General features: G+C 35.5%; 1 protein-coding gene across 1 annotated transcript in view; it reads right to left on the reverse strand.

Annotated features, from left to right (window-relative positions):
- STON2 (stonin 2) overlaps positions 1–23,203 on the reverse strand; it is a 131,181-nt gene that overhangs the window by 102,816 nt on the left and 5,162 nt on the right. The window contains exons 3-4 of the mRNA XM_044664986.1: positions 8,077–8,085; positions 6,426–6,623 (exon numbers count right to left, since the gene is read on the reverse strand). Of these exons, the coding sequence (XP_044520921.1) occupies positions 6,426–6,623; positions 8,077–8,085 (207 nt within the window). The remainder of the gene's footprint in view (positions 1–6,425; positions 6,624–8,076; positions 8,086–23,203) is intronic.

The raw sequence follows: 23,203 nt of genomic DNA on the forward strand, positions 1-23,203 counted from the left end.
AACCAAACATTAGACTTGGTTTATGTTTCCCCACTTAGGTCCAATAGGTAGAAATGAGAAAGAAGCAAATTTTGTTTCAATATATGGAATGACTTTCTAAGAATTACAACTCTTCAAAACTGAAATGGACTGCTTTAGGAAAGATTAAGCTCCCTTTGATTGCAGGTATTTAAGCAGATAATTTATTCAATCTGTCAAGTATTTTCATCGACTGAAAAGCTGTAGCACTAGGTGTCTCCTAAGGCACCTTTCTTAGAATCTATTAGCTTCTGCCAGGCCCAGAGATGGGAAGTCCTGGGTTCAAATCTGGCCTCAGACACTTCCTAGCTGTGTAGCCCTGGGCAAGTCACTTGACCCCCATTGCCTAGCCTTTACCCTTCTTCTGCCTTAGAACCAATACACAGTATTGATTCCAAGATGGAAGGTAAAGGTTTAAAATTTTTATAAAATTTTTTAAAAAGAATCTATTAGCTTCTAAATGCCTAGAACTTATGAATCACTTACGAATTAGATGAGTTTCTATTTGATTACAAGCACTTGGACAAGAAGACCAAGATTTCTTATTAATCTTTATATCACCTTGAATACACAGCGTAATGCTTTGATCTGATTCCCACTCCTCCCCCCCTTCCTGGATCACTGTATGCTTTTAATTTTCTTTAGATTGCCAACTCCACTGGATACTTTTTTGAAACTCATCCCACTGTTCTGGGTTTAAGTCTTATACCTAGCTATAAGATAAGAAAGACTGTATGAAAGTTTTCTTGGGACAGAGATGTTTTGGGTTAGGATGACTCTCTCTCATTTTTTACTCCCTCCAGGCTTCACATTCCTCATACCACATTAATACATGCAGTGCACAAACACAATACCACATACAAAGGCTGGGTTTTTTTTTTTTAAGCCAAAGAAAAGTATCACCAACAGGAATTTCTTTCACTTCAGAATTCCTTTCAGAATCCTTTCAGTGATTCTCTTGTTGGAAACAATTTTAAAAGAAAGGCTTCTCCCATTCTCTCTTTCTCCTTATCTTCTAACTTGAAATTATGTTGCATTAAAGGTCTAATTCTTTCCACTGAGGACTGCTAGGGCTCTTCAGCTTTGTCAAAACTAGAAATGTTTATTAGAGAAGAGAGGAAGAGGAAAAGAAAGCTGGAATGGAAGGACACTCTTACCTAACCTTGATTCCATTGACATTTCCTTTGACAACGAACCAAACCCAAGTACAAAACTGACCCCATGCATACATATATTAGGCAATAATAATCTTTAACCTGCTTCACATCCTGTTTCACACCCAAGGTAAGGAAATTTATTTGTTTTTCTTCTCTTAATTATCCCCATGGAGGAAAAATGAGAGGAAAGTGTAGGTAGAGCCCAGAATTTCCATTTACAATTATGTGACCAGACAGAATTGCTTTGTGGGCTGCTAAATTCCCAGATGAACTCCTGTTTATAATGACAAAAGCTGGAGGCCCTAAGCAATGGAACAGGAGCCAAGGTCAACAGGCAGGGGGCTCAGGCATCATAACACTTTCAGCACAAATAAGAGGGTTTGCCTGTCCTCTTGGACTTCAAAGGACTAAGGTGAACTGAATATCATTTATCCATGGCTATTATCCTGAACTTGCTGTGTGGCTGAGGGAAAGAGGAGATGGTTATTTAGTTTCACGATTGAAGATGAAATTCCATTGTGCCTCTCAAACCCTGTGTCCCGCTTTATCACCTTTACCACCTCTACAGCAAACTCACACAGAGAAGAAATTTGAGCTTACGGAGAGCTGACAAGAGATAAAACACCAGCAACCATTTTTCTCAAGGATTTACAATCTCAGAACTCTCAAAAGATAAAATAACTATCACTACTCCCATCTTTAAAAATAAACAAAGCAAAAAACAAACTTTTGCTTTATCCTGCCGTCCCCCACTGGCTATCATCCTATATCTTTCTACCTCTTCCAGGCCAAATGTCTAGAGAAAGCAATGTACACAATGGGTGCCTCCACTTCCTCTCCTCTCATTCTCTTCTAAACCCTCAGCAACAGTCTGGTTTCTGGTCTTACCGTTCAAATGAAACAACCTTTCTAAAAAATTACCAATGATCTCTTAATTGCCAAATCTGATGGCCTTTCCTCCCCCGATCCTAAACCCCTCTCTGGCCTTTGACACTCTTAATCATCTTTCTTTCTGAGTACTTTTTCCTTCCTAGGTTTTTGTGACATTGCTTTCTCTTGGGGCTCCTGCTATCTCATTCTCCTTTGCTGTTTCTTCATCATTTCCTTTCATACATTTTATGATCTAGCTTCACTCTCCTACTTGCAGTTCCTTGAAAAAATGCTATACCTTCCATGTTTGGACTATCCCCTATTCCTCAAAGGTGTCACCTCCTAGTGTCCAAAGCTTCTTTCAAGACTCAGCTAAAGTCCATAGTCTGCAGGGGGCTTTTCCTGGTCCCCACAATTGCTAAGGTTTTAGGTTACCTTCTCCTATTATGTATTTATCTTATATGTACCTGGTTATTTGCATATTGTCTCCCTAATCAAAATATAAACTCTTAGAGGTCAGAGACTGGGTTTTTGTTTTTTAATTTCCTTTGGATCCTCATCACTTAGCCCATTACCTGGCACAGAGTAAGTACTTAATGAATTTTTTTCTTGACAACTCAGCTTGATTACTTTTTGTATTTACCTAATGTTTTTTCTCCCAAACCTTTTCTACCTGAGAATCATGGATCAATAGCTGAAAGAAATCTCAGAGGTCATCTGGTTCAACTCTGATTGTATAGATGAGAAAACTGAGACCTGAAAACAAACAAGATTTGAAACTACATCTTCTGATTCAAGTAGAAAGCTTTTTTTTTTTATTAAAAAATTTTTTTAACCCTTATCATCTTAGAATCCATACTGTGTATTGGTGTCAAGGCAGAAGAACAGTAAGGGCTAAGCAATGAGGGTTAAGTGACTTGCCTAGGGTTACACAGCTAGGAAGTGCCACATTTGAACCCAGGACTTCCCATCTCTAGGCCTGGCTCTCAATCCACAGAGCCATCCAGTTGCCCCCTAAAGCTTTTTTAAAAAATAGGATAGTTAATATTTTGGCCACAACTATGTGATGTTAATGTGGTTTACATTCAGTAATTTCATTATCTTATAATATTTTCAGTAGAACCAGGATAATTATTATTCCATCTAGAGATGATAAGCAGAGTAGGTTGGCAAGGAATAATATTTCATTAGAAGTATATTAAGGAGAGGCAGTGGAATGAGAGTCAGGCCCAGAGGTGGAAGGTCCTGGGTTCAAATTTGCTCTTAAGACACTTCCTAGCTATGTGACTCTGGACAAGTCACATCTCCATTGCCTAGCCCTTACTGCTCTTCTTCCTTGGAACCAGCAATACACAGTATTGATTCTAAGATGGAAGGTCAAGGTTAAAAAAAAAAAGTATGTTTTTGTATCTAACTTCATAGATCATGTTACAAATCTTATCTTAAATACTTACAATTTCTAGATGAGATGAATGTCTCTGGCATTGCATTAGTTTTTGACCAAGGATGCTAATCTCACCATGCACAAATACAATGCTTAATGAAAAAGAACTATGCTTGAATTTCTCAACCTTTTTCTTGGCCTGAGGGCTAAAAAGATGCAAGTTTTCCTTTTTATCTTTTTAAGTGTTCATCTGGAAAGTTATTTGACATGAAGAAATGACCATATCTATAAACAAAAAACCTAAAAGGTATTATCAGCTTTGTTCCTACATCTGGGTATAGCAACACATCTTACAGAAAATCCCTGCTAAGTGCAGGAGAAAATTTAAAACCTACTTGAAATATACATACTGTCTTCCAGCTTTGAGAAACTTGAACTTGTCTCCTAAAGGACCATCTTTCTGGAGAAAGACATCACTCTGTAAGCAGCTTTCCCCAATAATTTATATTCAATCATATAAAACACTTCAACACTTAATATGTATTTCCCTACATTTAAGGAGGCTCTCACTGTGTTAGTATCACTGTGTCCTTAAACAATGACTCATAGCTCTGCTTGCAGATGAAAAAAATTTTTTTTAAATCTCTTTCTGGGGTAGTCTCTGTTTCCCAGTGAGTCCTTGAAAACTCAATATCAGTTTGCAATTCTGACCTCCCAAAACTTGTATCTTATTTTTATGAATACTAAAATTGATTTCTATAAATGTAGCTGCCTGTTAACAAGTACTATTTATGTAGACCATTGCTTTCATTCAGGTAGTTGTCTTTTGCTTAAAGGGGAAAAAATTCTCAACATTCTGGCCTAATTTCTCTGTCTCTGCAACTTTAAAGTGGATTGAGTTTAGCTGTTAGTTAACTTCCACCGCTTTGTGCCTTTATGGAACAGGACCATCATAGCGAGTTATTTTTATTCAAGTCAGTTGGAAAATTATATTCATATAGATTGGGGAAATGGAGGCACTCGAATTTTTAACTTTTCGAAAGGTAAATTAACCATGTCTAAAGCAGATAAGGCATATTTGAGACTTCATCATATACGAAAGCTCCTAAATACCTAGATTTTTAAAGTAATTCTGTCATAAAAACAGACAAAGGGAACCTCCAGACTAATTTCTCTTAGACCAAGACAAACATTTTCCATGAGGAAATCTACTTTTCACTTTCCTACAGTGAAAAAAAAATCTCTCTGGGAAAGGAATGGGCCTATGGAGGAGCAATGACACAGAGGGCACAGAAGAGGTACTGCAGCTAAGCAGAATCTCAGGGGATTTACATGCCCTCCCCCATTCTGTCTCCTCTTCAATGCTTTGAATAGCCATAGGAGAGGGCTAAGGTTTCTGGCAGAGCCTCTCTCCCCAACAGAAATGCTTATGAATTACAGGAAAGATAGTGTGTTAGCTCCATAATTAACTAAGTCATCTGGAAGACTGATCAATCCATCTTGATCAATTAGTTGAAAGGCCTTGCCTCTGACCCTTATGTCGGTGAAGCCTCCTGCTTTTCCTCTGGGAACCCAAGAACAGCAATGTGCCTCTGAAAATTTCCTAAACAGTCTAGAGATAAGACTTTCAAAAAAAACCAAAACAAAACAGTTGTCTGATAAAAGAGACAAAGAAAATTAAAATACAAAACGGTCCATATTCTCCACAAAGAAACCTTCAATGGCATTATAGATCAGTAACTGAAAATTTCCCTTGACTTAAAAAAACCAACCAAATAGAATATACCATTTCTTTTATATGTCCTATCCCCTTATTCTCAACCTTGTACTTAAATGCATCAAAGATGGCAAAACACAAAAAAATAGTCAAGAAATGCTTGCCTACTCACCAGTATTCCACAGGCAAGGAAAAGTAAACATCACTATTGAGGCTACTACCTAATTGAGCCTTAGGGGTCATAGGAACACAGAATGATAAGAAGAATATTTAGAATCTGACAGGAAAAACAGCAAAGGAACATGGAAGCAGTTCCTAGGGTTCTAATTTTTATTTTCTTCCACATGATGAATATTTCTTTCCCAAACTGAGCTACATTCTATGTCAACTAAACTCTTTGGGCAGAAGAAATGTGTGGGAGGCAGGGAAGGATAAAAGATTTAGCCTCATACATATGGCTCACAGTTTATCGATATATGGAGGGGAAAATAAATGAAAAGGAAAAAGAGCTAATGCTGAACAGAATTTGCAAATGCCTCATTATATAATAACCATGAAATAATAACAACAATAATACTTAACATTTATATTTTTTAAGGTTTGCAACAAAATACTTCATATGCATATTATCTCATTTGATCCTCACAGCTATGTCATAAGGTAGGTACTGTTATTATTTTATAATATTTCATTCATTTATTATTTAAATCCTTACTTTGTCTTAGAATTTATATTAATTCTATATTAGTATATATACACATTAATATATATTATATGCCATATAATATACATACTAAATAATATATATTAAATATGTATACTAAATAATAATTCAAAGGCCGAAGAGCAGTAAGGGCTAGCTACTGGGGTTAAGAGACTTGCTTAGGACCATACAACGAGGAAGTATATGAGGCCAGATTTGAACCCAGGTCCTCCTGACTCCAGGCCTAGAACTCTATCTATTTTATGAGGAAACTGAGGCTAAGTGACTTACACAGGATGATACTGCTAGCATCCACGGGAGGGTTTGAACTCAGTTCTTCCTGATTCTAAATCTAACACTAAATATCCACTGTGCCAGTTAGTCATTTCAAATGTCTCCTGATAGTAAACTACCAGTGAATCCAATGAAACTTGTCTCCTTGTTGCAATTTTTGTGCTGTCTTTGATGGAAATGTTCTGATAAAGTCCAAACAAGTACCACAAAATGGATAAGAGAGTTTTAAGGAAATAGATATGGAAGCTGGTTGGAAATGTCTTCCACCTTGGTTTGTCTTACCAGCAGAATCAGCTCCTGAGGCCCCTCCACTTGTCTGCTCCTCAGCATCAAGTGCCTGCATGTCTGTATAGGACGGGTCAATACTTGGGCTACTAGTATCCTCAGAATGAGTAGTCCAGCTGCTCTCGGAAGCCAGGGGGCATCTTCCCAAGGAGTCAAAGGAGGGACATGTCCAGCAGGACATGGTTAGCGGTGGGGCTAGAGGTAAATCCAAAAAAGAAAGCAACTAATATTAATTGGGCTACCTTGCCTGAATTTTTTTCCTTTTCTTTTCAAGAGTTCAAAGAATTTTCATAGTTTGTATCTCAAAATACCCACCTGAGAAAGAATGGCAGGTAAAATAAAAGAGGAAGTTATTTATTGATGATGTTTTTAAAAACATACAATAAAAGAGTCTAGCTTACACTTTGGTGGGTAGCTTTGCTCAAAGCAAGAAGATATTAATTTAGTAGCATTATCTTTGAGTTCTTCAGTTTAGAGTTATACCATCATCCTTAATATAATTCATTCATTGGAAAAATATTCTAAATAAAAATAAAAAATATATAATTCATTCATTTAAAATCCTGTGCAAATGTATTTCTGTTGTATGACTGGTATATAGTCAAACAGAACTTGCAATTATCTATTTTCTATACAACTTCTAATGCTGTCGTGCATCCAACTGCAATAACTACCCTCTTCCTCTTTTTTTCCTTGGCACTAATACACCCCAAAATCACCATTTTTATATCATATTTGGAGATTCAAAATGAAGAATTTCATAGTATCCAGAGACTAATTTATTGTCTCCACCATTCCTTCATGAAAGACACAGAATAACCAAAATTATCTCAGTTGCTGCCCTGACATCTTATCTTCTCAAGTTTACTGAAAAACACAGAAAACCTCTAGTTAATGGCATGTGCAAGATTATTCATTTAAAAGTGCCATATTGAGGAAAACATTATTTATGCTCCATGCTCCATATTAGGTATGATGTGAAATACAGCGAAGATGCAAGGTATAATCCCTGCTCTCAAATATCATGCAATCTTGGGTAGCTAGGTAATCACAGTGAGTGGATAGCTAGCTGGGCCTGAAGTCAGGAAGACCTGGGTTCAAATTTGATTTCAGATAATTCCTATCTTGGTGGGTTCTGGGGAAATCACTTAACCATGATTGCCTAACCCTTGATGCTCTTCTGTCTTAGGATAGCTACTAAGACAGAAGGTAAGGGTTTAAAAAAAAAAAGGGACACATTTTGGTAGTAGAAATAAAATATACACAGTTAACTATAATGCAAATAAGAATATAAGTGAATGGGGGTGTCTGAACAAAAGGCTCTAAAAGACTTCAAGTAGGAAAGGAATTTAGGAACGTTATTATGGAAAAAGTGGCAACTGAAAAAAATAAGTCCCTCTGAATTGTCCTTGGGCCTTGGAAAAACGGGAAGGTTTTTTAACAGGCAAAGATGCAGAAGAGGGTGACACAGTCAGTCAATGTATTAGGCAACAATTCTGTCCAAAAAACTCTCACTCAATCTAGCATTGGGGACCTTGCTATCCTTGTTCATTTACTTTCTGAAGAAATAAATGCCACTCAGGTGACAACTTTGTTTTGAGAGCTCCAAGGACTTTCACAGTTCCCATATCAGTGTGAGTGAGGTAGCCTGTCTTTGCTCACAACATGATCCCAAACCCTGGAATGTTAACAGTCTCCCACTTGCCCAACCTCTATCTCTACCAATGAAAATTCTTCTCTTCCTTTACGTAGAACTTGGGTTCCTTTAAGCAGAACTCATAATGCCTTCTGTGAGGCCCTCAGCTAGAAATCATTGCTCCTTACAGTTAATCTCACATAGTAATATGAGTGTTTTCCTATACAGGAAATGTCAAAGAAGAAGTTGGCAACCTTTCTGGCTAGAAGTGTGTTTGTGAAATAGTATGGAGAGAAGACAGAATATTCACACAGAGCCCATGCATAGATATAGTTATGGATAAATAGATATGTAATAAGAATAGGTTAGTATATACCAGAATGAGAAAAAAGTTAATAATATTAATTAAAATAAAGTATGTTTTAAAAGTAGTAGAACATGTGGAAAAATTGGAATGCTAATGCATTGTTTGTAGATTGTGAACTGATCCATCCATTCTGGAAGGGAATTTGGAACTGTGCCCAAAAAGCTATGGGTCTATATCTCAAAGAGATTTTTAAAAATGGAAAAGGATTTGTTTGTATAAAAATATTTATAGCTGCTCTTTTTGTGGTGGCAGAAAATTAGAAACTAAAGGGATGTACTTCAATTGGGGAATTGCTGAATAAATTGTGATATATGACGATGATAGAATACTAACTATTGTGCTGTAAGAAATATTGAATGGGATGATTTCAGAAAGAGCTGGAAAGACCTTCATGAACTGATGCAGAGTGAAATAAGAAGAAACAGGAAAATCTTGTACATAGTAACAGTAATATTGTGGAATGATTAAACATGATAGACTTTGTTACTAACAACAATACCCAGGACAATCCTCAGGGTCTCATGAAAAAGAGTGCTATCCACCTCCAGAGAAAGAACTGTTGGAGTCAGAATGCAGATGAGAGCATATGATTTATCATTTGTTTATTTGGGTATCTGTTTTTTCAGTTTAGAAATAAAAGATTATTCACTTGCAAAAATGAATATGGAAACATGCTTTGCATGATAAAACATGTAAAACCCAAATTGAATTGCTTGTCAGCTCAGGGAGTGGGGTAGGGAAGAAAGGATGGAGACAATTTAGATTACATAACTTTAGAAAACTCACGTAGAAATTTGTTATTAGAATAATTTTTTTAAGTAGTAGAATAGGGAGCATCTAGGTGGTTCAGTGGATAGAGTCAGCCTAGAGATTTCCTATCTATGTGACTTCCTAGGCAAGTCACATAACTCCCATTGCCTAACCCTTATTGATCTTCTGCCTTAGAATATTGGTTCTAAGATTTAAGGTAAGGGTTTCCAAAAAAAGTCACAATCTTTATACTTAGAAACTCATAAGACAGAACTATCCCCATATAACCCTCAAACAAAAGGGGAGACTTTTATGTTGATCTGGACAACTAAAAGGAATACAAATTATTCTGACCCATAAAAAATGCTTCAATTCTTGATGAATAAATAAGATAATATTTCAAAGTATTCTTTAAATATTAAAGCACTATGTATTATTATTATTAGCTATTATAATGTACCATTAATAAAGTTGATAGAAATTTATTACCATTACAGGACTATAAGAGATAATCTAGTCACCAGGACCTTCATTCCACATATGGAAAGAAACTGAGGCTTAGACAAGTCAAGTACCTTGCCCGAGGTCAAATATATATATTTATATATATATATATATGTATATATATATATATATATGACATTTGAAGCCTAGGTCTACTAATGGTAAATTCAGTGCTGCTACTCAAAGATCACACTTAGTTATTTTTATTCTGGCTCATTTCACTGAATCCTCCCAGTCTTTTTCTATTTAACCAACCCAATGCTGAACTTAAAGAACCACTCTTTCTGGAAGAAGGCAGCCAGATGTCAGTGCAGCTCACTAATTGCTTTTGTCTGGTTCAACACATTTGCTTACTTATATTGGTTTAGAAATCATTAATGCAGCAATTTATTTAAGTCTCTAATGAAATTTGCTCAGACCATAAAATTAGCGAAAAGGGCCTGGAGGATGGGGGGAGGATGGTGAGCCTGGAATTGATCCTCTTCCAGAAGCCAAGCTTAAGATATTTATGCTATGGAACAGCAAGATTCTATTGCTACCTTATAACCCTCTCTTCCCCCACCTCCCAACACCCCCAACTCTTTCATGCCATAAAGGAACAGATTCAAATCTACTTCTCCATTTACAGACATCCATGAGTTGTTAACTAATGGCATCTTTTCTCTTAAGAATTCTAGGACACTTGGTAGATAATTAAGCTAAAATAAATAAATCCAGCAAAAAAAAAAATCTGATGTGAGAATTAAGTTCTGAGGTCAGTAACTAAGGCAAAAATCCCATAAGGTCAAAATTATTGTTGAAAATTCCTTAAATCACCTATAAAGTAAAGAACAATATCTTTAAATGGTTGTAATAGGAATGATATGCCTCCATTATGGGTGTTTTGGACATATGTTCCTCAGCATAGATTTTTACCCACAATTAACAGATTATGCATTTACCACAGCATTTGCTAATGGGTACATTTATAGATAACTGGTTAATTAAATTTTCCTTTTCTTTTGTGGCTCAACTGTGATTTTACCAAAAGAAACACTAAGTGTTTGTGCCAGTGATTCATTTGGAGGAAATTTGCTAATACTCAGAATGCTCTAATTGTCCTAGATTGCCAATCTAGTGCTATTCTGGGCTAAGTTTAATTTAGGCCTGTTTGATGTTTCAAGCTAAGGAATGAAACATAATAAGACACTTATGGACCATAAAATATTTAACAAAGTAAAGTTTGCCCAATCATAAAAAGAATCAATTAAGGATATAACATTGATTCTAATGAGCAAGTCTCTCAACTACTTTCCTATCTCTCAATCAGTCAATCAATAGTCATCTATTAATTGCTTACTTAATAACTTAAAAACAACAACAATAACAACAACAACAAAAAGCTATTATTGTCAAGGAGCCATCTGGTCAAAAAGGTATGCTGACTCATGTGAGAGTGGAAATTCTTTCAAGCTTGAGGAACCCTCATAAGCTAGGTGTTTTTGTTTAAACCCGTACCTTCTGAAAGAGGTAAATGTTGGAGGGAATGTGGCAAAATTGGGACACTAATGCATTATTATTGGTGGGGTTGTGAACTGATCCAACCATTCTGGAGGGCAATTTGGAACTATGCTTTAAAGGGCTAGAAAACTGTGAATAATATTTGATCCAGCCAACACCACTACAAGGCTGGTACCCAAAAGAGAAAATAAAGAAGGGAAAAGACCTACTTGTACAAAAACATTTATAGCAGCTCTTTTTGTAGTGGCAAAGAACTGGAAATTGAGGGGATCTCTCTCAATTGGGGAATGGCTGACCAAATTGTGGTACGTGTTGGTAATGGAATTATATTGTGCTATAAGAAGTGATAAGCTAATGGGGGTGAGGAGGGAGGAGGGGAAGGAATCTGAATCATGTAAATACAGAAAAATTTAATTAATTAATTAATTTGGTAGATTTTTTTCAAAAAGAAAGAAATGAAAAGCTAGATGATTTCAGAAAAAGCTGGAAAGATTTGTGGGAATTGATGCAGAGTGAAATAAGGAGAACTGGGAGAACATAGTACACAATAACAGCAATATAGGGCAATGACTGCGAAAACTTGGCTACTGTCAGTAATGAAATGATCTGGGGCAATCCTGACAGACTTATGTTGGATAATGGGGAATGCTATCCACCTCCAAAAAAAGAACTATTGGAGTTGTCTTTCACATCACTATCTTTTTGGTTTTATTTTGGAGTTTTGGTTGTATATGAGTTTACTCTTATAACAATGACCAATATGAAATAAACACAAACAAAATACATACAAATAAACATACAAGCAAAAACAAACAAACAAAAAACAACCCTTGCCTTCCGTATTAGAATCAATATTATGTATTAGTTTCAAGGCAGATGTAAGGGCTGGGCAACGGGGGTTAAGTGACTTGCCCAGGGTCACACAGCTAGGAAGTGATTGAAGCCAGATTTGAACCCGGGACCTCCTTCCTGTCTCTGAGCCGGGCTCTCAATCCACTACTCACACAGACCAGGCTTTTTATACCTCATGCATTCAAGAAGCCATTCCAAACCCTAATCTCATAGACCAGTGGTTCTCAAAAGGGCTTTTCAGAGTGGCAACCCTGCCACAACCATATCATTTTACAAAAAGAAATCCCTAGTTGGCAGGAACAACTGGTTGAACTGAAATTTGCAATCATAAAAGCATAGATTATCTTTCCTCATCTATTTGGTCAAATGAGAATCAAACTTGGAATTATTTGGAATTTCAAAGAAAAAGTACAAAACGAACAACTGAAGTTTAAGCATTAGCTAAAAACATATCAGATTAGTTAATACCCAGTCTAGTTAAAACTTTTAGCTAAAACCTACATGTATAGAAACATGAATGAAAACAACTAAATTTAAAAATCCTAATAAAGTATAGGTTGACCTGGATCACCTTTGGGTCCCTTTTAAATTCTAATTCTGTAAACAGGATGAGACTTAGGGCTGTCTACTTCCTTTAACTTTATAGGTGAAGAAATTGAGCTTCATAGAGATTGATCATAAAAGCAAAAAAAAAGCAAAAAAGATTTGTAATTACAAGGTATCTCAAAGGTCATCTATTCCAACCTCATTTTTACAGATGAAGAAACTCAGATCCCAGGAGGTTAAATAAATTGCCTAAATCCACCCAAGGAGTAAGCATGAGAGACAAGATTTGAATCCAGGTCCTCAGAGTCCAAATCTTCTTTACATTGCACTATGCTACTTCAATATAGTTGTAGAATTGGTTAGTTCAAGAGCTTGGTTTGGTACATTAACATCTTCCACTTAACTAAAGTGGAAGCAACTATGGAACAATATGCCTAGCATCTGGAAAACATGAGTTTAGTATCCTTAGGTACTAATTAGCTATATGACCTGAAGCAAGTCACTCAACCGCTCTCTGCCTCTGTTTCCTCATCTATAAAATGGGGATAATAATATTACCTTCCTCTCAGGGCTGCTGTGGCGACCAAATGAAATATTATAAAGCATTTAGCATAGTGCCTGGAAAATAGTAGGTGCTTAATAAATACGTATTGCTTTCTTTTCTTCCTGTTCAATGACTCAAAACAGAATAACAGTTCATCTTAGAGAATAGGATCATAGCATTTTAGGTTAAGGTCTAAAAGGCACCAAAGAAATCATCTTATCCAATACCCTTTGCAGTTGAAGAAAATGAGATCCAGAAAGATCATGACTTACCTATCTTCATAGTTTTAGAAAATATAACATTGAGTCAATTCATATTTCTGCAGATTGACTAGATCAACTTTTTTTTTGGTGGGAGGAAAGATGTCACTATGTTGAGGACTCAGTAAAAATACCTGGATTCAATCGATGGTTCAGTAAAGTAGTTCAGTTCTTTGCCATTTTTGGTTCCAGGATTAGTGACTTCTAATTTCTGATGATTTCTGTATACTACCATACTCTTCTTTCTTCCTGGGCTTTTTTTTTTTAAATGTTCTGTCTGTCTCCAAAACAGATCAAAACTTAACTTAAACTTAGGGATAATATAATATTTATGGTTTTGCTAGTTATCTATTCTAGGAAAAATTCTTAATACTGCTGCTATTTGGTGGTCCTTTGTTTTTAAAGAGGATCAGTGATATTACTGGGTGATGCCTGGACTTGTGAGTGAACTGGATTTTAGTGAGGCTGAGTTGCACAAAGGTCAACCTCATTATCTCTCAGAGTTATTGAAGTCCAGTGGAAGGACAAAAGTCAGAACAACTAACTATGGCAGATATGAAGTGGGTGACCTTGGCATCTTTGATGTCTGACCAAACTATAAGCACTCCACAGTGCCTGCTTCATCTGCCTTCCTGGCCATTGGAACAAACTTCTTATCCATCTATTCTGTCAGGAGAAGTCTTCATGTGCTTGGGGTCCTCAATCTGTTTAGCCAATCTACAAAGATGGTTTTACTGGAGTGCATCCCATGTGCATGCTACAGCTAGATATGAAGTCTCCTCAAGATATAAGATGTGAATTTTATCATTTAAGATATTTAGAGTGGCCTCAACTTTGCAGCAGGGGGCACTCTTATTTTACATTAGACTTAAGGGGGAGGCTCTTTCCATTTCTTAAATCATTCTCTCCTCTAGACCCCAAAGTTTGTATCTCTCTTCCAGCCCCATATAAGATAAAAAAAAAAAGACCACTGCCTCTTTCTTTCTGTTTGTCTTCTTTTTATGCCATCTGAAAGAGATTATTCATCTCCTAATTCTTGGGCTGAGAATCAGATCAAGATGGCATTTCTCTACCTTGTATCCTCTCCTACCTAGGGTTTCAAAGAAAGCCAGAGATGGACTATGTTCTTTGAATGTTTACACATATCTAGAGCTGTTTTCATCACCAAGCTGTTGCTCTTGGTTATTCAATCAGCCTCAGAATGTTTCAGTGCACAATGAAATAAATACCCTGGACATGAGGGCTGCTGGATGGTTATAGAAAACTTCATTGGCTCTGTCCTTCTGTTGCTCTCACTAAGCTCCCCAGACGGTCTGGCCTGGCTATTCAAAAGGCACAAAATAAGAGATTTAACATTAAAGACAGCCTCTTTGTCTCCCACTCCACTATGGTTACAGCCTTCTTGCATTTTAATTAGGGTAAACAGCACATTCCCATTCTAGGCTGTAATCCAACCTTCTTTCCCTTCTCTTTAGGCCCCCTTAGGTGTGCATGCAACTTAAAGTCCACCTTCTGACACTGTCAGGTCTTTAACATGCCTCTGGATTTACTACAAAGGAAGTGGAAGGATGGAAACTAGGGGAGGTTAAGGATAAGCTAGAAGAAGATATTCTTCAATCAAGTCCCTTGCTGTGAAATTACTCTCTGTTCTTATTTCTCAGTGCATGGCAGGACACTAAGCAATTTCATAATTCACTGAGACAATGCTTGTCATCCAAAAAAGGCAAATAGACATCCATTCTCCTTGTTTCAAATGTTTTAAGCTAAATAAAATAGGTACTCTTCAGAAAGGCACAACCTAGAGAAAACCATTCTCTTAAGACATTTTCATCAGAACAAATCAAAAACAATGAAGAAAAATTCCATTTCCTGAGGTAGACACTGGAACAGAAAGCTCTAGATAGACAATAGATGCAGGTGGCATGGAGTATGTGAGACAGAGAAAGCAGAAGGGAAAAGAAGGATTCTCTTCTTAGTAATCTTTTTGTTTGTTTGTTTGTTTTTTAACCCTTGCCTTCTATCTTAGAATTGATTCTAAGTATGGGTTCCAAGACAGAAGAGTGGTAAGGGCTAGGCAGTTGGGATTAAGTGACTTGTCCAGAGTCATAGGCCAGATTAGAATCTAGGACCTCCCATCACTAAGGCCTGGCTTTTAATCTGTTCAGCCATCTAGATGTCCTTTCTTCTTATTAATCTTAATGGTACTACTGAAAAGATGAAAAGTTCCCAGATTGTGGCTTCTCTTTCCAATCTTACCCCACCCGCATGCAAACAACCCACAAGTCCAAAAGCTCCAGGATCTTTCTGTACTATACCACATATTCTATTAGTCAAAACCCATTTAAATTCATGACCACCTCTGGGAAAAGTCTTAATTAGCTTTAGAATGCAAGCTCCCAGAAGGCCAGGAATGTCTTTCTTTATGCTTATATTTGTATTCCTAGCATTAATCTCAGAATAGTGTCTAGGAATATTGCCTAGCAGGCACTATTATTCAGTCTTTTTTTTTTTTTTCAGTCTTGTTGGACTCTTTGTGACCCCATTTGGGATTTTCTTGGCAAAGATACTGGAGTGGTTTGCCATTTCCTTCTCCAGCTCTTTTTATAGATGAGGAACTGAGGCAAACAGGCTTAAAGATTTGCCCAGGGTCACATAGCTAGGAAGTATCTGAGGCCAGATTTGAACTTGGAAAGATGAATCTTCCTGACTCCAAGCCCAGCAATGCTATCCACTGTTCCATCTAGCTGCCTCACCTAGCACATAGAAAGTGCTGAGTAAATGCTTGTTGACAAATCCAAAGGACCCGTGATGAAAAATCTTATCTACCTCCAGAAAGAATTGATGAATTCTATATGTAGATTAAAGCATTTATTTTTACTTTATTTTTCTTGGATTTTATGTGTTTTCTTTTGCACCATGACCAGCATTTTAGTATATTTTTCAGGACTTCACATAGATTATCAACATTATATTGCTTGCCTTCTCAAGGAATAGGGGAGGGAGGGAAACAATTTGGAGCTAGAAATTTTAAAAGATGAATGTTTAAACATTTTTTCCTGTAATTGGAAAATTTTTGAAAAAATAAATAAAAATATCTCAAAAATAAATATTTATGTGAAAGTATACATCAAATAGTCTTGAAAGATTGATTTGAAGTGAATTAACAACATAAATAAAAAAGAAAACTTTTTAGGGAAATAAAGACTGAAAAATGAAATACCAATGAAAATTTTATACAATTAGGTAGGAACAAAAAAATCTTCTGATTTCTGATCTGTGTTATTCCAAGTTACTGGCTAAAATTTCTACCTAGCTATTATGGCAACCTCATTCATTTGTACCATGTAGATATAATAACACCATGAGTGTTCATCTGCATGGATTTTTGGAAATTCCAGATCAATAGTGCTGTGAAGTAAGGGGATGGTCAGTAAGTAACTGCTAACCAACAAATCTCCAAACCCCAAAAAAAAGGGGCCTTGCTTGAAATTCCAACTTTAACCCTTTGCAGGAAGAAGCAAAAATCCAACAGCCAAATAATAAGGTAGTGTTGTAATTTTTGAGGCAAACAGAACCATAAACACTTTTTCTTCTTCACAGCCAACCTAAAACTTTCAATTACAAAAAGACAAAAGTCCTGTTACAGAAAGGATCTCCATTTGAAGGCACAGTTGGGAAATCAACTTTGAACAAGTTTTGTTCCCTAATGGTAAAATAATTCTATAAACATTAAGTACCTATCGTGTACACAGAACTATTGGTTGGATGAAACAAAGTTTTAACAAGACAAATAGCTTTCTTTCTAAGACTCAAGAGTCCCCTAGTCAATAGAAAAAACACTTCTTGAACATTTGTGAAGTATATTACTTTTTACCTTTAATACCTGCTCATGACAGTGGTCAGTGAGAAGAATTCTATGTGATAAAAGTTCCTTTAGGAATCAGGGTTTTACCTTTATTTTTTCCCAAAGTTTTTCCTTTCTCTCTCCCCACCCCCCAAAATGATAAGCAATTTGATCTAGGTTATACATGTACAATCATGAAAATGAATTTCCATTAGGTCTCTAAGTTATTAATTCCAGGATTAGAAAACTTACATGAATCAGAGTTGTACTAAGTAATAATGATATTTTAACTTTTTCATGATGGTGATGACCTTACATAGAAATCCCTATTACACACTTCATACATCTTCATCATGCCTTTGTGCACCTTCCCCCCAAATTTCTGGCACTCCCCCTCTCTTTTCAGCTTCCTTTAATGTAGTCTCCCCTATTAAATTACAAGTTCTCTGATGACAGAGGCTGCATCCACAGTTTGAACAGTACTTGAAACATAGCAGGTGCTTAACAAATGTTTACTGTATTATTTTGTTCCTAATCCAGTAAATTTTACTGGGATTTTCCCCAAGGAAACATCTAAGCTTAAAAAATAAATGTGGAAACCAGAATAATATTTTCATTTCTTACCACTACCACTACATCAGCTATATACTTTGGAAGTGCCATCAACTGTTGTCCTGACTTCTGTCTTGCCACTGGCCTTGGATGACTCTGGAAAAGAGAATGATGCTGACAATTGCATGCAACTGCCTCACTTAAATCCAACTCAAATGCAAGTCAAGACATCACCCCATGATGTCATTGGTCCTCTTCTAAAATGAAAGGCAGACAACACAGCCATACATTTCACCCAAAACACTAGAAGTTCTTTCTCTAGACATCACAAGGATACCCTTACTCCTATTACTAAATGCTAGCAACCTACAAAGCAAAACTCAGCCTTGATACTTGATAGTTGTATCCTTATCTAATGGCCAGCCCATCTTCCTTTTCAATCATATACATCAGTGGTTCCCAAACTTTTTTGGCCTACTGCCCCCTTTCCAGAAAAAAAATATTACCTAGCCCCCTGGAAATTAATTTTTTTAAAATTTTAATAGCAATTAATAGGAAAGATAAATGCACCTGTGGCCATCACTGCCCCTCTGGATCACTGCAGCACCCACCAGGGGGCGGTAGTGCCCACTTTGGGAATCACTGATACACATCTTTACTTACTTTACACATCTTGACCTTCTTTCAAGTTTCTTATCTGTTATGTGGTGCAGCCTGCTCACATCCATCTCTCTTCCATCCTTTGTGTGATACTCATTTTTAATTCTTCACAGACTTTGTACTAGTCCATGACTCATGGCTGGTGGAATATTGCCATGAAAAAGTTGGTCGTTTATTTCTGGGAAAAGTTTGGAGTCATTAATGAAGTACTGCAACTTTTCCCAAAGACAATTTAGTATGCTCTCTTCCTTTTTAATTTTTGGCCCAACTCCTTGTCCACTTGAACTCTCTTTCCCAGACATGTATGTAATGCAGATTGTACCCCATGGAGTATGCACTGAGCTGCCCTTCCTACTTCTAGTCAACCATATGTGTTGGCTCTGCATTTAAGAACTTAGCTGTGCTAGGATGACAAAGCAATCTTCTTAGTCTCATAGCCTAAGCAGCAGTAGGGCCCCATAAGTTGAAAAGAAGAGATAATTTTCTGCTGACTCTCCAGATAACATGATATAATTTTGGGAATTCCAGTGAGGAATAGGGAAGAAAGAAACTTCAACCTGACAATATAACAAATGTTCCCACATAGAGACTAGAGCTGAGGGTTCAGCAAAGTGAGCTTGAATCTAGGCTTCTGTTTGCCTCTTCTGCTTTTTCTTTGACTGATTGTAGGTGACCAAAACAGTAACCATGAAATGGATATGTCCATTCTTAAAGAGAATATTATGAGTTTGTGAGGTCTCAAGATCTGTATCTCTTGGTCAAAGTTGACTGGTTTTGCCAGAAGACATGTACCTAGAGGACATGACAGGGCTAAAGTAAAACATAAAATGCCTATTTAGAAGTCCCTTAAACTGCCAGCATGACTTGATTGACCACATAATAGGGTATAAAAACCTCACATCCAAATGTAGAATGGAAGAAATATTAAATACATACTACTCAGACCATAACATAATAAAAATTACACTCAATAATGGACAGCAGGAAGACTAAAAATTAATTAGAAACTAAATAATCTTATCCTAAAGAATGAATGGGTCAGAGAACAAATCATAGAAAAGATTAACAATTTTATTAAAGAAAATGAAAATGAAGAAACGACATATCAAAATTTATGGGATGCAGCCAAAGCAATATTTAGGGGAAAATTCATATCTCTAAATGCTTACATCAATAAAACAAAGAAGAACAGAACAATGAATAAGGCATGCAATTTTAAAAAAACTAGGGGGAAAAATTAAAAATCCCCAATGAAACACCAAATTGAAAAAACCTAAAAATCAAGGGAGAGATTAATAAAATTGAAAGTAAAAAAACAAAACCATTGAACTAATAAATAAAACAAGGAGTTGGTTTTATGGGGAAAAAAAGATAAATCACTGGTTAACACTATTTTTTTAAAAAGAAAGAAAACCAAATTATTAGTATCAGAAATGAAAAAGGCAAAATCACAACTAATGAAGAAGAAATTAAGGCACTTATTGGAAGTTATTTTGCCCAACTATGTGCCAATAAATCTGATAATCTAAGTGAAATAGAGGAAATCAGTAACAAAACCAACAGAAAACACATGATTATCTCAATAGATGCAGAAAAAGCATTTGAGAAAATAAAACACTCATTCCTTACAAAAACATTAGAAAAAATTGAATTAATGGAACCTTCCTCAAAGAAATAAATGACATGTATCTAAAAACATCAGCAAATATTATCTGTAATGAGGATAAACTAAAACCCTTCCTAATAAGATGTATAATTCTTAGAAGGAAATGTATGTTTTATAATCTATAATGTAAAGTTTAAATTCTTTTGAGAATAATTTCAGGATAAGGATCTTGCCATCTCCCCAGAATCCAGACAACGAACCTGTTTGGTGGAGGCATCAAAAAGATGCCAAAAGACCCTTCACTGGACCATGAAGATCAAAATTGAACTATTTCCCTCATTTTATCAGTCTTTATCATTTTTAATCGTAACAAAGATCAGGTGTGATGATCAAGCCTTCCCATTATCTCCACTATTATTTAATATTGTACTAGAAATGCTAGCTATAGCAATAAGAACAGGAATTATAATAGGCAACAAAGAAACAAAATTATCACTCCTTACAGATAATATAATGGTATATCCAAAGACTACTAGAGAATCAACCAAAGAACTAACAGAAATAATTAACAACTTCAACAAAATTGGAGGATACAAAATAAATCCACATAAATCATCAGCATTTCTATTTATCACCAACAAAATCCAACTGCAAGAGATAGAAAAGGAAAGTCCATTCAGAATAACTCTAGACAATATAAAATACACAGGGGCATATTTACTCAAAGAAACATAGGAACTATATGAACATAACTATAAAATACTTTTCACACAAATAAAGTCAGACCTAAATAATTGAAAAAAACATTAATTATTCAGTATAGGCTGGACCAACATAGTGAAAATGGCAATAGTACCTAAATTAATTTACCTATTCAATGCCATACCAATCAAACTACTCAAAAATTATTTCATAAAACTAGAAAAAATAACAACAAAGTCCATTTGAAGAACAAAAGGCCAAGAATATCAAGGGAATTAATGAAAAAAAAATGAAGGAAGGAGGCCTGACTATACCAGATATCAAACTATACTAAAAAAAGAGTAATTATCAAAACAATATGGTACTGGCTAAAAAAATAGAGCGGTGGATTAATAGAAAAGATTAGGTAATCAACACATGGCAGTTAATGTTCATGACAACTTAGTGTTTGATAAACTCAAAGATCCAAGCTTTTTGGGAAAGAATTCACGGTGACAAAAACTACTGGGAAAACTGGAAAGCAGTATGATAAAGTTTAGGTATAGACCAACATCTCACACACACACCAGGATAAAGTCAAACTGGATACTTGATACAGAAATAGTGACACTATAAACAAATTAGGGGAACATGGAAAAGTTTACCTGTCAGATTTATGGATAAAGGAAGACTTTATGACCAAACAAGACATAAAGAACATGACAAAAAATGAAACATCATATGGATCATAATATGTAAATGAAAATAATTTGATTACATTAAATTTAAAAGTTTTTTGCAAACAAAACCAATGCAACCAAGATTAAAAAGGAAACAACAAATTTGGGAAAAAAAATTTATAACAAGTGTTTCTGACAAAAAGTCTCATTTCTCAAACATAGAGAACTGAGTCAAATTTATAAGAATACAAAGCATTCCTCAATAGAAAAATGGTCAAAAGATTTGAACAGGCAATTCTCAGAGAAGAAATTAAAACTATCCACATGAAAAAAGTGCTCTAAATCACTATGATTAAAGAAATGCAAATGTAAACAACTCCAAGATACCATCTCATACCTACTAGATTGGCTAACATGACCAAAAAAACGATGTAAATGTTGGAAGGGATGCAGGAAAATTGGAACATTAATTCACTGGTGGTGGAATTTGTGAACATATATAACTATTCTGGGGAGCAATATGGAAGCAAGATCAAAGGGCTACAAAACTATGCATGTCTTTTGACTCAGCAATACCCTCTTTGATTTTGTATCCCAAAGAGATCAGAGGTAAGGGAAAAGGACCTACCTGGACCAAAATATTTTAGCACCTCTTTTTGAAGTGGCAAAGAATTGGAAACTGAGGGGTGGTCCATCACGTGTGAAAAAGATGAAAAAGTTGTGGTATGTGGTCATAATGGAATACTATTGTGCCATAAGGAACAATGAACAGGATGAGTTCAGAAAAACTTGGAAAGACTTAAATGAACTGATGCCAAGTGAAGTGAATAGAATCAGGAGTAGAATGTATATAGTAAGAGAAATATTATAGGATGATCATCTGGGAAGTACTAAACCATTATCAGCAAAGCAAGCCTCCAGAAAAACTGTAAGAGTCTCATGATGGAAATGCTATCCATAGCCAAAGAAGGAACTGTTGTAATCTGAGAGCAGCTCAAAACATGGTCTCTTCCATTATATTTCCTTTATGAAATTTCTATTGTATGTGTGATATGTTTCTTCTATCATGACATAAGCAATATGGAAATAAGTACTGCATGGAAATATAGGTATAACCTATATCAGACTCTTCAATGCCTCAGGGAAAGAGGAGACAACAGGGATGGAGAAAATCTGAATTTTAAAATGTCAAAAAACAATTATCAAATAGTATAACTGAAAAAATAAAATAAATTAAATTTTTAAAAACTACCATCATGGCTTGTTGTTTTGTGTAGCAATCTTCCCAAAGAGTATTAAAGAGATTGTTTTACTTCATTCTTTAATGTTAAAAGACATGAATAAAAACAATTAAAATATTCTACATATTTTAAACTACTGTTGCTTTTTGCTGCCATCTTTTTTCCACTTGATAAGTAAGTGAAGTGTTTGCCAAGGTGTTTTTTTAGGCTTTTTCAATTTTGTTATGGTAACTGATTTGCATCAATTAACCTTAATATGAAATTACTGTAATATATTTGTATATAAACATATATATATGCCCTCTCTTCCTTGCATTGCCCATTTTTCATCAGTAAATTTTGTTTGAATAGATCAGGATAGGGTTGTTTAAATTTCATACTATAACCAGTTCTTATTTTTATTTTTCATTCTAGTTTTGACCTAATTTCAATATTTGTTCTACCAGGTTACTGATTTGATTATATGCAAATATCTAATCTAGTAACTACTTCCATATGGTAACTCATTTTCTGTTGTTAAAATATATTCAACTGTTTGATGTTATTTAGTAC

Source organism: Gracilinanus agilis, chromosome 2 (genome assembly GCF_016433145.1).
Source record: "Gracilinanus agilis isolate LMUSP501 chromosome 2, AgileGrace, whole genome shotgun sequence".
Classification (NCBI taxonomy): domain Eukaryota; kingdom Metazoa; phylum Chordata; class Mammalia; order Didelphimorphia; family Didelphidae; genus Gracilinanus; species Gracilinanus agilis.